General features: G+C 39.8%; 1 protein-coding gene across 2 annotated transcripts in view; it reads left to right on the plus strand.

The window, feature by feature from the left end:
* The first annotated feature begins 1,822 nt into the window (after positions 1 to 1,822).
* Positions 1,823 to 14,757, plus strand: part of stxbp5l (syntaxin binding protein 5-like) — a 107,653-nt gene continuing 94,718 nt past the window's right edge. For both annotated transcript variants that reach the window (XM_026377440.1, XM_026377441.1), the window contains exon 1: positions 1,823 to 2,774. In XM_026377440.1, coding sequence (XP_026233225.1) covers positions 2,607 to 2,774 — 168 coding nt within the window. In that variant the 5' untranslated portion in view covers positions 1,823 to 2,606. The remainder of the gene's footprint in view (positions 2,775 to 14,757) is intronic.

The raw sequence follows: 14,757 nt of genomic DNA on the forward strand, positions 1-14,757 counted from the left end.
ACAGCTTTAGTGGGCTGCTGGGTTTGTTCGCTTAAGCTCCTTTGAATGCGTCGACATGACGAATGACAATGCTCACATGTTGCTATACAGTGGGGATGTTTTTTTCAGTCCCCCATGTTAGTGTTTTAAACATCCCTTTGACATAGTAATCAAACAAATACACAACAGCTCGACTGTTTATTTTCCGTATATGCTGGATAGAGCCTTTGCATCGTCCACGTTTAATGTATTTATGAAATTACCCATTACACTTCACAACTGCAGCACATTTGATGTCAACTCACTTTTCATGCACACTGTAACTGTCAGGTTTTTGTTAAAACCCCATATTCACAGAGTCCATTTGGTTGGTTTTCACACTTATTCTTTTGCTTCGACTGTGCCTGCCCAGCATGGGTCTATCTAGAGCCGAGAGAACCACTGCAGAGTTTGATTGTATTTAAAAATTGCATGACTTTGTCCCAAAGGAGCCACAACGGGCTTCAAATGTGAATGTAATCCAGTTCACCCTGTTCTGTCAGAAAGTTTAAAGTCCCCCAGCACCACCATGTCGTGCAGTTGCCATGCCTCTGCTATTTTTTATCGTTGTAATTTCTGTGTTCTTTCTTATATGTTTTCATGTATTGCAAAACTGCATGTGAACAGCATTCTTAAGAATCCTGAATGCACCTCCTGGTGTACCCTCTACAGAGCTCGTTGCCTTGTCAGCCCACCAACTAGCATTGGACACGCAAGGCACAAAGTGGACAACATGGCGCATTGATGCTTTTTGGAAGATAACTGCCTAAGTTGCCAAAACCTTGTTTTTAAAACAGTCCTTTTTGGCAAATGCAGTCCTATTCCACAATAATTTAACTCTTGATGGAGTGCCTATCGGGCCAGTTTCAAGTCTCATCTGGGTGATTTGCATAATGCTCTGAAGAGAAATCAATGGCTGGCTGAACGGTAAGAGAGCAATCTAAACACTTAAGACGGGCTTTGGAGGACTTGTGGTCATGTAAAGTATATTTCTTTTCTTGGTGGTTAATGGACTAAAACACAGTCTTGCATGTTTTATATGTAATGTATTATGAAGAACTACTTAAAATGTATGACCAGCAATATTAGCAGGACTTTTTCAGAGCATTTAGCAGGTGTGCACTCTCAATGTGTAGTCATGTGTAGTCAAAGCTGTGGATGTCTTGATAATATTTTATACAAACAGGAAATTTGGCAGTGTTTCAGTTTAGGAGGTGTTGGACCTAAAACATGACAGTAAACCATACTGTACATTAGAGATTGTAGGGAAATGTAGGCATGCTTTTAAGATTAGTGCTTGGTGGAATCAAGAGAGACAGATGGTGCATGATTTACATCTTTTTCTATAGAAATTCCAACCTCCTTAAGTCGCTTGCATGGGCAACATCTCACTCAACAGATCTTGTTGATGGAGACTTCCTGGCAATTAACATCTGCAAATGGAGCCGGTTAACGCGGCGCTCCTGAAAAGGCTTCACCCTTTTCCACACAGCAGGATGCGACATCTTGCACACGTTGGATTCACGCGCTATAGGAGGACGAGATGGATAAACGTGTGATGGTGTTTTAAAGTGAAAACTACTCCTTTTGTTGTCCTTTCCCTCCCCAGGTTCTTTTTCCTCGTCATGCTGTTTCTTTGATCTAGAGCTTTCACCCAATCGTTGGTGAGAGAGGGCGGAGAGGGGAGACAGAGAGAGAGAGAGAGAGAGAGAGAGAGAGGAGCTGAGGGGGGCGGGGCTGACTGGTTTTGGTTTTTCAGCACCACGGACAGCTGCCGTCTCCCGTGTCCAGACTGCAGGGAAGCAACGCTGAAACACAGCTGGATGGTATTTAAAAAAAGAATAAAAAAAGAAAAAACTAAATCCCATCGTGCCATAGATTCACCTCCAATCCTCTGCGCCAACGCAGACAGTCTTCTTCCCTTCCTCTCTCCTCCTCGATGCTTCACTTCTCTCGTTTTCCGGCCTGACTGTGGAGCTCAGTCGCGTTTAACTGCATTGCCTCTGCGTCTTCTGTTCCTGTAACTGGCAACCACGGTGCAGCCAAAGTACTTTTTTTGGGGGGGTGGAGGAGTGGATCAACCTGAAGTTTTTCTTTTCCATCCTTTTTTGTTTTTGTTTTTTTGTTTTTGTTTTTTTTGTCTGACTGAGCCGTCTAATCGTTGCTGCTCGGTTCCCTCATTATGTTAAACTGGGGCATTTTTGTCCAAACCCAAGAGTGGATGTTACTTTAGGGTGCAGGAGGAAAATGAAGTTGAGTAGTTTCAGCAGCCATCGGTGCTTTGATAGGAGATAGGCGACCAGCGACTGCAACATTGGCTGTAATCTCCAGCCTCCAGCGGATCAGTCGCATTTCTTTTTGTGGACACCTGCCAGAGAGCAAGATGAGGCGCCTCTCCGACTTTTTAAATTGCACCTAAGAAAGAGAGAGGAAGAGACAACGGGTGTTTTTAGCCTGTTACTGCAGCAGGAAGCGACGTTTTCTTTCTTTTTGCCGAGGACCCGGAACTCTGAGTAAACAAAGAAAGCAGAGTGGTCGTTTTCCTCTTGCATCCCGAACCTGAAAAAATACAAACAAGACGAGAGAAAATGAAGAAGTTTCGGAAGGTGTTGGACGGCTTGACTACCTCCTCTCCAGGAGGGACTATCGGATCGCCGTCGTGCGGCAGCGCGGCCGGGACTCCCACCGCGGCGCCAACTCCCAAGGAAATCGATGTGCAAGAGACGCTGGTGTCGGAAAACTTTCAGCTGTGCAAGGTGGGTGCAGTAGATAAAGAGCTTTGTTGACTTTTAGGCCTCCGACATCCAACAAAAAGAGTGATGTCCACAAGGCACAGTGGGTAACATCGTGTACTGGTACACAGGCAGCGGGCGCGCTTGTACATAAAGTGATATATAGATGCATAATAAATGTAGACAGTGACAGGAGAGCCTAGGGGTCGTAGAAGTTGAACCTGGAGTAAGTTAAGATGCGCTGCAATTGGTGACCTGCTGTTCTCTGTTTGCGTACAAAGTTCAGCACCATGGAGAGCTCCTCTTTCCCACTTCTGCTGAGAATTAAAGCAAAACAGTAGAAGAAGATGAAAAACATTCAAAACCTCAGCAGAATAAAAGCTCCTGCTCTTCTCAGCCTCAGTGGCTTTTTGTTTTGGGACCTCAAAGGCAAAGAACTGCGGTTATTCTATTAGTCACCCATTGTTCATCTACATAAAGCTTTGCCCCCCGCGGACATGTGTGCACAGCTGGTAAAGCTGGCGTGTGTGTGTGTGTGTGTGTGTGTGTGTGTAGCCTGTTTTGGGTAAGCTACACTCCAGTGCTCTCACCAGTCGCTCCGTCATCAGCATGCTGTGCAGGCTGCGGTAGCCTACACACACACGCACACACACACACACACACACACACACACATACACACACACGTGACACAAACGAGCCAAAGAAAGTCAATGAATAGCAGTCTCCGAGTTGCATCAGAAAGCAGGCACAAATGGTGTAGGAGCGATGACATAACTGGTGTCCCTCCCTTGCATAAAAAGTGCACAGTAAGCCAGCAAAAGGACCCTGCAGTACTGTCCTAGCTGATGTGTTTTTCACTGAGAAGGAGGGAGAGAATGAGGGAGAGATGTAGATGGGGGGTGGGGGTAGCAGCCCTTTTTCTGGATGCATTTTGGAGCGTACTGCAGCAATTATTCCTCATCCTTACTGAAACAGGGTACATATTGTGAATAATTAATTAGGATTCCACAAGAAACCGGGTTGTTTGTGGGGCTATATTATTATTATTGAGTAGCCTTACACTATTAGAAGTGGGGAGGGAGGGGGGGGGGGGGGGGCGATGCTTTCCGTACAGAGATGCTGGGGGAGGAGGAAGAGAGTGAGGCGGGAGGTTGATTCACAAGCTGAAAAGGATGCTGCGGAACACCCTCGGCAGACAGGCAGGGAGGAGAAAGTGCTGGAAAAAGAACAGCATGATTCCCTGGTCCCATGCAGGAAGCTGCTCCTCCTCAGTGAGTGGCTTAAACGCACGGCTGTTTTTAAAGACACCAATTGGTGCGAGCCCCTCACGGAAAAGATATGCCGTCCTCCTCCACCACCACACTTCTCCAGTGTTTTCATTTCAGCCTGTGCAGGGGCAGGTTGTATGTCTGTATTTGCGTGCATGTGTGTGTGTGTGTGTGTGTGTGTGTTTGAAAGAAAGTGAGAGACAGATATAGAGAGAGCTCCACCAATTGTGTCTATCTACTAGTTTTTCCTAGTTCAGACAGGGGTTGGAGGTGGGCTAGAAAGACTGTGTGTGTGGTTGTTCCAACATATTATCACATTTTAGGCATAATTTGCTGTACGTATAAATTATTCTTAGCTAATGATATGATCTGATGATTGTTTCTAACCTACTTGAAAGGAAAAGTTGAATTAAGTCGGTGGCATAGTGGATGAAAGAGAGAGTGTGTAAAAGAAGCCTCTCTTGTTATTGTCTCTTTAGTCAAATAATGAGGAAACTGCTCTCTAATTTTATGCCGGGCATAATGTGATATTCAGATGTGCACTCACAGAGACCTTACGAGTCATGCATTCAATAAAAACCTCCCATGACCTTTTTTCTTTATACAGTAAGCAAGAGAATATATGTATGGTGTATATAGAGAAGCTGAAACTGCTCTGCCCCCTTTTCTTGATAAAGATGAATGAGTTCATTTTCAGAATTTTGACCAAATGCCCAGGCTCCAAACATGTTCATCACGTATAGCAAAAGGAGGCATTTTAATCTTTTTTAAAAATCACACAGCAGACGTGGTCATCTAAATTTGGCATTTTCATTCATTGCCCCAAACATTTTTTTGATACGATCCACACTTTCTGGGGATATAAATGTGTGAGCTGGTGCAATCTGTGTGGGAGTTCCTGGCATCTTGGCTAGCTTCTCAAAGTTAGTCATGACTTCTGTCCTCACTGTGCAGCGTGGGAAGATGCAACAACTCATTTTGTTTGGATTACACAATATTTTTTTGTTTATACTTTATGGGAAGGTGCTGTGGAACACTAAGTGAAAATAGTAAAATCTTATGCTGACTTTAGATGTAAAGTCTCTGGTGGCTGAAAGTCATTTTGAATCAACATGCTCATTTCTATCTACAGCAAAATGAACCAGAGAGAAAATCACTGAGAGAAATTATACACAGACATGCTTTAAGTGAGAAGAGAACAAACTGCAACAGACAATAAATGTGTTTGACTTTGCTTAACATAAGTAAAGAACTTTATTTTTTAAAACTCACAAATAGAAGTGGTTCAGAGAAAAAACCCTTCACACGTTGACATGAAAGTATAAATCAAAACTTACAAAAAAATAATATGAACAGCTCTTTCCCTGTGGCTAAAACCCAAGTTGAATCCAAAAAACAGGCTAGAGGAAAAATGTTCATTCTTTTACCAAAGTCGACACAAGCTTGTGAACTACAGTACAGATTTCTTCTCCATCATGCACCTCCATCAGGGAGCCATCTGATTGGTCCCAAACTCATTCAGCGGCGTGACACTGACCCCATGTATACAGCCAGAGAATATAAAGAAGACAAGAGGAATGAGGAGTCCAACAACTAATAGTGTTGTTCCCACAGACCCTGGATCTCAACATTGTGGTGTCAGTCTGGGATAACATGAAGAGAAGAGAGAATACTGAAACAGCACAAATCCACATAACTACTGCTCTGTTCTCTAAGAACTAGTGTTAGTTCAAAGACAAACAGTGATCACACCACACACTGATTTGATTTACTGCACTTTGTGAATTGATACATTAAAAACTGTAGATATTCTCTGTATTATTTATTAAAATAGACTGGCTTATAGTCTGTGAAGCCTGCAAACAGGGTCAAAAGGGAAAGATGGCAGTTGTGCAGGTGACAGCACCATCCCAATCATAGGACATGACCAGACTGACAAAAAGCCTGCAAACATGCTTATAAGATCTCAGAACAAAAGTTGTAAACTGCTTAGACCTGAAGTGAATTTGCTATCCAGCAATTGTTAAAAAACAACAAGAGAAAACTAGAGTAACTAACCCCATGATGACCAGAACCGGATGACTTGGCTTCAGACAAACCTTCCACCATCCAACAAATCTTGATCTCTGATGCCACATGCTGATGATAACAGGATTTGGTGTAAACAGCTTGAATCATGGATCCGCTCTGTCGGGTGAGTGTTACAAGCTGCTGGTTGTGGTGTTATCATGTGAAACATTTGCTTTGCATATTTTATGACAGAGGAGCCTCATTTTAGTGTTATGTATACTGTATGTAAAGACTGTTGCCGACCAGGTGTGTCGCCCATTGTCTTGTCTTAAATCTCCAGCACTCATCTAATTATCTCCGCATGAATCCAGGAACATGACAGTGACTGTTGTGCACAATCTCATAAGTCTAACCACTGTAACACTGTTGGAAAGAGGCAGAACAACATTTTTTTTAGCATGATTGCCTTTCTAAATGCTCTGCAGGAACCCAGACACCTCAGGAAGCAACTAAATGAATCCAGGCCTCAGATAATTCCAGGTTTTCAACAGGTAAAACCAAGTCGTACAGGGAGGTGTCAAAATAATTTAATCAGAACTAATTATTTTAGTTACTTTCTGGTTTTCACTGAAGTTTCCAGTCTTTTGTAGAAGAAGTTGAGTTAAAAGTTAAAAGGTTTCCCTTTTCTCTCTGTGGCTATAATTCATACAGTATGTCAGACATACTGTATGAATAATATTGGATAACAATGGGGCATCTGGCATGAATCTAGATTAGAAAATGTGTGTATATAGGGATGTGTAATTGGGAACTAGGCTATCAAGGTTAGCCTTACAGCATTCAGTAAAGGACTATAGATGCAAATTATGCCTTGGCTAACTCTTGCACATGAACACAAATGTTTATTAATCCATACCATCCCTCTGTAAATAAATAAGTTGGCAGGATACACATACAAGTTCCATATAGGTAGTAGAGCAGTCGCATTTAATTATAAAAGTGCTGTATACCGATCTAAAAATATAGGCTTTTAACATTTGAAAACATACGGCCAGAGTCTTGATGCTAATCACTACCAGTGTCTGTCATGATGATTGCCATTTAGATTCTCATCTAAGTCTTAACCTCAGCTGACTTCATCCATATTGCAAGACACTTTTATACCAGTCATACCCTGAAGTGTAGTACTGACAATACAATTTTAATTAATGAAAGCTGCTAGTTTCCATATTCATTAGGCTAAGTTGTTGCTATAAAGAGCATACTGAGAGAGCAGTACTAAATTGTTAATAGAAAATTCTGAATATACTTTTAGTCACAGAGGATATATTAGTCTTACAGAGGAGCACATACTTGAATACATCACTGCTGTTTGCTTAAATTGGTTCAAAAGTCCCAGAGTGACAGGATCAGGTTTACTATATTTTCACATTTGCGTTTGTATGTGATATATATAAATCATCATACGTGTTTGGACACATGAGCAGTGTTTTTGTCCTGATCTCAGGTCTCTGCAGTTGAAAATTCACATCTGACCTCAATGAAGTTTTTCATGTTTTTAATATTTTGGGATCTGGAGGTTGTTAAAATGTGAACTACTGGGATAACTTGACCCCATTTACATTTCTAATCTCTCTTAATACATGATTACTCATACTAAGGGAATGTACGATTACCCACAGCACCAGCACAATCACATTTAAAATTAATTTCCTTGTAAAAACATAATTTCTATGTCCATTAGTATAATCAGATAGAGCTAATTTTGTAGAAGAAGAGTTGCTTTGTGCTTGGTCATCCAGGAACTCAGGCATTTCACTAATGTCCTGTAAGATCCGACATTTAAGTCTCTTGTAAAGTTACTATCAAATGTGAAACAGCCTACTGTAATGTTGAGTAGACACGTCTCTGTGAGGAGTGTTAGCTTTGCTGCCAACAGTGTTGGTTGATTGGTCCAGACTGAAATATCTCAAAACCTCTGAGACAGATTGCCCTGAAATGTAGTACAAAGGAAAAATAAATCTTCAAACTTTAGTGAGTTAGTTTTGAGATGTCAAAATTTAAATTCCCAACACTTCCAAAATTACCTTCATCTACTACGAAACATACGAAAATTGTCAGTATGTTTACTGTATATTCATAAACCACTATCAAATGCTTTCCAAGTCATAATTCCAAAAGTCAACGTCAAATATTTTGCCCAAAACAATTTTATTTTTTATAAACTTGTGGCTGGAGTTTCAAGGTCAGGGGTTTGAGCCCTCTCTTCCCCTTTCTCTATCCTCTGCCAGCATGATGCGTGGGCTTGTAAAGACGACATCACCTCACTCCCTCGCCAGTGACCCCACAAGCTCTCCATGGGCACGATGAGTCAGTGGGTTGACTTCCAGCTAGTCTCACATTACCATGTGTCGGCTGCCTGTCAGAAGCCTCAGTGTGGGATCAATTAAGGAGGAGTTGATGTCAGGCTGAGAAGCAATGGCAAAAAAAGCAAGATTAGAGGAATTCAGCAAACTGTAAATAATATAGAGAAGAGTTGTTCTTCTATAATCTACACATAGGAAAGAAATTATTAAATACCAGCAAAATATTTGATCAAATATATCAAATAATAATAATAAGTGCTTTTCTTCGTGACTTTCTATCTGTCGTATGCACAGACTTTTGTCTGAGCAAAATAAAGATGGCCTCTGTTTGATTTTGTGTGGGCTTTCATAATGTTTTGTCCATTTGGTCGGCAGGTGATGGCAGAGCGCCTGCCTCACCTCATGCTGTGCAAATATAATTGAGTGAGCTTTTAAAACAGGCCACCACTTCACTCTCATGAAGTCTGTTTTCATTTAGCAACGCCTGATAAACACACAGTAATTTCTCTTTGGGTGAAGTGCAGGTGCAGTTCATCCTGAGAACAAAACTTTCTTGTTTAATTCAATTTGTGTTAAAATTGTATTTTAACAAGGAAAGCCATGAAACAGTGTTTGATCTTACTCTGGTCCAATACATATTTTGTTTGTCTTTATATGTGCGTTATATATTGTATATGTTTTTCTGTGGCTACCTCAGGAGATTAATTTTTCACTGACTGCTCATGAAAAGCAGAGACTGAGGTGTGGTGCAAAATAAAAGTAAAATGCACAATTTCCTTCCATCTGGTTTTGTGGCTAATAGCAGAGAAACACCTATTTCACTAATGCACATTGATTGTGGTAAAAAAAAAAAAAAAAAGTTGTACAAACAAACAGTACAAACAGTTTTAGTACACTACTAAGGTTGCTGAGTTTAAACCTAATTATGTAAAGCAATCCACTTGGAACTGCAGTGCTGCTTTAAACCAACATACAGTTTTAGTCTCTGTCTCTCTGAGTGGTTAGTAGATCCCTCTGCTCTTAAGAGCTGCTCTCAAGCACTTGACAAACCTCAATCTACTTGATGTCTTTCTAAACATATCTTGAGGGCGAATGTAGAAACTGGAGTAAATGTTTTTTCTTTCTTTTTTAAAATTTTAAATCATGGCTTATTATATTATTTGTGGTTCCTTCATGACATTTTTCCTACTTTTATGTGATTCAGCATTACTTTTGTTCTATTATTAACAGTATTGTCATCAAAAAAAAGCATGACGTTCATTTTTCTTTATATGTAGAGACAGTACTGATGATTGGCAGCATATGTACAGCTAATAAAGGTGAGACATCTCATTTTACATTAAGGCAATATAATCATACTGCACAAGGTAATAAGACATAACAAGTCCAATGCTTCCTTCACCATGATTATTCATAACATGTATTTATTCATTACAGTTCAGTAGAAAGGTTAATAATGGCATCAGTACATGTCTTAAGGAGTAAAATTAAAAATACCATAAATACTGTACATATAAATGTATATTTAGGGACACTGATATTTTAATCAGAATATTTGGTTTGTGTATTTTTTAAACATAGTTATGTCTTTGGGGTCATTTTCTGTAATGAAGTTTTTAATTGAGAAAATTTGTTTTTAATCTCTATGTGACTTCTGACATTGGCAGCTTTCACATCTTAACCACAGTGTCCTGACAGGTTGCAGGCTACTAACCACATTACCTTGCATCTACTCTACTCAAATCTACTCTCACCAAACAGAGAGCTATTCAGACCAGTCAAGATTCCAGATTTGTAGGAGACATGTGAACGCAGGCTCTTTTCAGCGATCATGAGGGGACAGGATGACATGCTACTTTGTCCCCTCTTACATTTTCCATCAAGCCTAAGGCATGATGCTTGTGCGATAACCAATTCAATGAAATGCCTGCTGCTGTGGTTGAAAGGTTAAACCACATATACAGTGCAACCACTCATGGCTGGTTTGCTCACCCTATGTCTGCATGAAAGCACAACATGAAGTCTTAGTGCACAGTCACAACAATCACCTCCTACACACACACACACACATACACTGACGATTGCTTTAAAAGACATTTTTATTTTACAGTATTTGTAAATGTGGAGCCCACACTTTGATCCGAAATGGCACATGCTTAACATTCATCGCATTTGCTCCACATTTGGGTTTGTTCTTCATGCTGCCAGATTGATTTAGCTGCATGCTGCATCTATATAAGCATCCTATTCAGGTATTCAGTCCAAGCGTGTTTGGTATGTGTGAATTATTGAAAGTCCAAGGCAAAACAATCATGCACCATTTTAGATGGAATATGAATGCATAACTATTCCAGACACAGCAAACACATATGTACATGGACACAATTGCATGATTGTCTTTCCCCAGTCCCTCCTACAACACAAGGAACACTGTAGTGTGCAGCTCTCCTACACTTGGCAAAGAGGGAACATTTATCGAGGCTCATTCATTTGTTTTCATGCTTTCTTTTCGTGTGTGTGTGTGTGTGTGTGTGTGCATTGATGTGCATGGAGTGCTTATTAGATCAGTCTCTTCCTCAGTGATGAGTCAAAGTCCCTTCGTTCCCTTGGCTTTCAGTAGGATAAAGAACCACATTGTGGAATTTTTGAATTTCCGTTTGTCAGACAACACTGTAATAACACAATAAGGATAGTTTAACATAGAAAGCTGGTCAAAGTTATGCATACCTGCTACAGTGCATCCTGAATTTGTTCTGAAGTCTTTGCTTTCTTTCTCAAAATTTGATGCCAAGCAGTCATTCCTGTGGTGGTTCACACCACCTGTCAATGAATAAGTGTGGGTGTTTTTCTTTGTTGATGAACTAAGTTCTTGGCACACAATCATTTTCACCTTCTGCCATAGTGCTTCTCTTATTTTAACTACTTAGTATATTTTAGACAAACAGGTCTGTTCCATTACTTTATTTGGAATAAGATTTTTTTTTCTCAGAAATCTTTCTCAGTCCCTGGAGTTATGGGTGCGTTCATAGGTCTGGCTGGAGAGATGAATGGTGTTGTCACACATTAGAATAAAATGTGAAAGGACTTGGCTATTTAGCAAATGAAGAGCAGTATATTTCCCTCGGGAGTCAGTGTAGACCAAAAATAGAGTGGAATGGAGTTTGAATTGTGGACGTAGATTCAGCAGGTGACCAGAAACACTAATTATTAGCCAATTATTTGCCAACATGTTCAGTAAAACAACTTTACAGGGCAATATGTCAATGTTCTGTTTTCAGCGTATTGAGTTGCCTCTAAGTGGCCAGAATCAATTAATGCAAGTTTAATTACATCTAAATCTACTATTTAGCTCATATACACCATGTAAAGCTCCCAGTAAGCATTACTTTCAGCAATTTGGTGATTGAAACAAAAACTCCCTTTTAGCTGTCCATTTAAAACCAGATTTCAGTTCATTTAAAAACTGCAATTTAACTCAGCCAGAATTGCACATAACAGCTGTTACTGTCATTCTTCAAACTCATTTTCAATTACTATATTCCAGTTTAGCAGTTTCCACAACACGACAACCCACACTGGCTGTGGAAGACACATTGCTTTCCTACACTCTTCCAGGTTTGAATATTGGATTTGGTTGTATGCTAAATTAGCATTTCGTCTTTCATGTGATAAAAAAAGAAAAGAAAAACATGATGGGAATCGAAACAATAAATGATAAACCCCCGGTTGGAAAACAAAGGTGTAAAGAGCGTGTCTGAAGGTGGCTGTGCTATGTTGCATAACCGCTGTGTGTTTCCAATTCGCTTCACACATTTAGAAACCCCTGATCTCCTCTCCCACTCCTCCCACTAAACATCTTCTCTCCTACCCACATTCAGAAATGCTTTTTTATTTTTTTATTTTATTTTGGGGCTGTGCCCGACTAGATCAAAGGAATTTTAGAGCACCCTCAAAATATCTCCCTTCAAACACTGGTCGGGAAAGCCACGTGTATCTGTGTTTGATGGTTGCTCTAAGTCTGTAAGTCTGTGTAAATTGGAGTGGATGGGTGTGATGGGAATACTCTACTTTTCTCTGCACTACTGTCTCTCATCCTGACACTTAGCCTGAGGGGTCAGCTCCTAAAACCCTCAAACACCTGACTGATGCATAGACAGAATTTATATGCACATAAGCAACACATACTGTAACACATACAAATGCAAATTGTGCTCATAGAGCAATGCGTGGAGAAACGAGCTCTCAAACAACTCAACCATAGTGTCATCGGTCAATTAAAGCAGCAATGTGGAGGTGCACAGTGACACCCAAAGTGTTCCATGATGTGCTGGGTGTCATGCAACAATGCACCATGCTTTGCGCGTGGTACTTTAGTTTAATCCTTTAAGCCTTTAAATGTGCATCTGGGATTCATTTTCACCACATTCTGTGCTGTGGCTTTTTGGCACATGCCATGTTTTTTGTTTTTTTTAAACTAACCATATAACATGAATATACTGTGATACAATATTATCACATATAACATATTTTATCGGATAGCTTGACACGTTCTCTACCATCACTGACTGGGATGTAAATGTGCAGAGTCCTTTAAACAAACTGAGGGCAGGTATATGATTCAGTGTTTGGGTATTATTGTCATGACAAGACTGGAAATCACATTTTTATTTTGACTAATACCTAATGATTTCTCTTTGACCTTTTACTACACAGACCTGAATTTCAGTGAAATAATCACTGTTCATTTCAATTTATCACATTTTTTGTTTTGTTTTTCATTGTTTTTTTGATTAACAGATTCCCCTTTTCCAATTATTAGAAGCAGGTCACATTGAAATTGAGTTTAATTATTACATTGTCTTAGATTATATGCATATTAGAAATATATCCAGAGATAATACCATGTTATACAGTTTTGTTTTATTGTGTTTGGAGACAGAATGCAGCAGCCCATTGTGGGTCTGTACAGCATGACAGAATGTGTATATTTCACTTTGTAAATTAAAATGCACATGATGATGATCTATGGCAGTCAAGTGAGGCATTTGTCAGACACAAAACCATTACATTAGCCTACTACAGCTTAATTTTATAATCCCTACTGTAGGCTTTATGGTGCTTGTGGTTGTGGTTAACAGAGGATTAAGCTGCAATTGCCCTCAAAAATATCAGATTCTTGATTAATCAATTGTCAGTTATGGCATTGCAATTCCCACAAAATGCCTTCACTACTGAGCCAATTCATATCACCTGTTTTGCAGCGGTGTCATTCTTTAAAGCCAATTAGTTAAAGTTAGCTTTAAGTGTAATATTAGAGGGTTCCCACCTGCAATGGTTGCTGCAAAATTAGGTGATATGAGACATCTGCTCCTTAGCAAGACCCAGGTTTCCAGAGCCTGTTCATACATTTTTATGTAGGAGGTCAGAAATTCTTGATTATCTAGTTTTCTGGAAAGCAGCATAAGCTCTACTGATGTTGCAGGTATTCATTTTGCCATGCCATAAGAGAGTTTCTCCCAGTCTGCCTTGAAGTCTACTTCACCAGACTTCACTTGGAAAACTACTCATGTTATATTTGTTATGTGTTGTAAACAAATTATGAAAAACCTAGCCTAATATCTGCCATATTTATTTTTGAGGGGATTTGCTTTTTATATTTTTCTATTATTTGTGATGTGATTTCATCTTGTGCAGTATAAGAATTGACTGAATAATTTGGATTTACTACACGCAACGGTTGGTTTTGTCCATTTGTGGTGAGTGGATTTTAATTTAGAATTTAATCTTGATATATTATTATGTTTGGCAGCTCGTATGAAGGATTACAGTCTCTGTATATGCGCATATCTTGGATGCTGTGGGCAATCTCAGTACGTTAAGAACCATTCAGAAACAATGTTAGCACAATCCTATAGGATCAGAAGTGTCAGTTCATCTCCATGGAAACACAGCGCATTCATCCCCCCACTGTCCAACACCCTTTCAGACTTGATGTGACAACTGTGAACACGTCACTGTACATACACTGTCTGTGTATGGAAAATGGAATCAACCTTCGATGGCAGCATGGTGACTTTGAATCAGTGGATCTGTGGATAGTAGATGGATCCTGAAAAAAATGACTATAAGCTTGTTCATGCTTGTAATTTGCAAATATAGTACATTTCTCTCATTTCTCTCTCATCCTTTCCATTTTACTCTGTTTTCCTCTACTTTTTGCACACATACTGTTCTCACTGTGCCTTCTAAAACATTTATCATTGATCTTGCTTCAGACTGCACCATCACAAGTGGCCTCTTCATTCCTTCCTCTGATTATTTTTGGTATGCACAGCACTTCCCTTCTGATTTTGTTGTGTAA

Source organism: Anabas testudineus, chromosome 21 (assembly GCF_900324465.2).
Source record: "Anabas testudineus chromosome 21, fAnaTes1.2, whole genome shotgun sequence".
In the NCBI taxonomy this organism is placed as follows: Eukaryota; Metazoa; Chordata; class Actinopteri; order Anabantiformes; family Anabantidae; genus Anabas; species Anabas testudineus.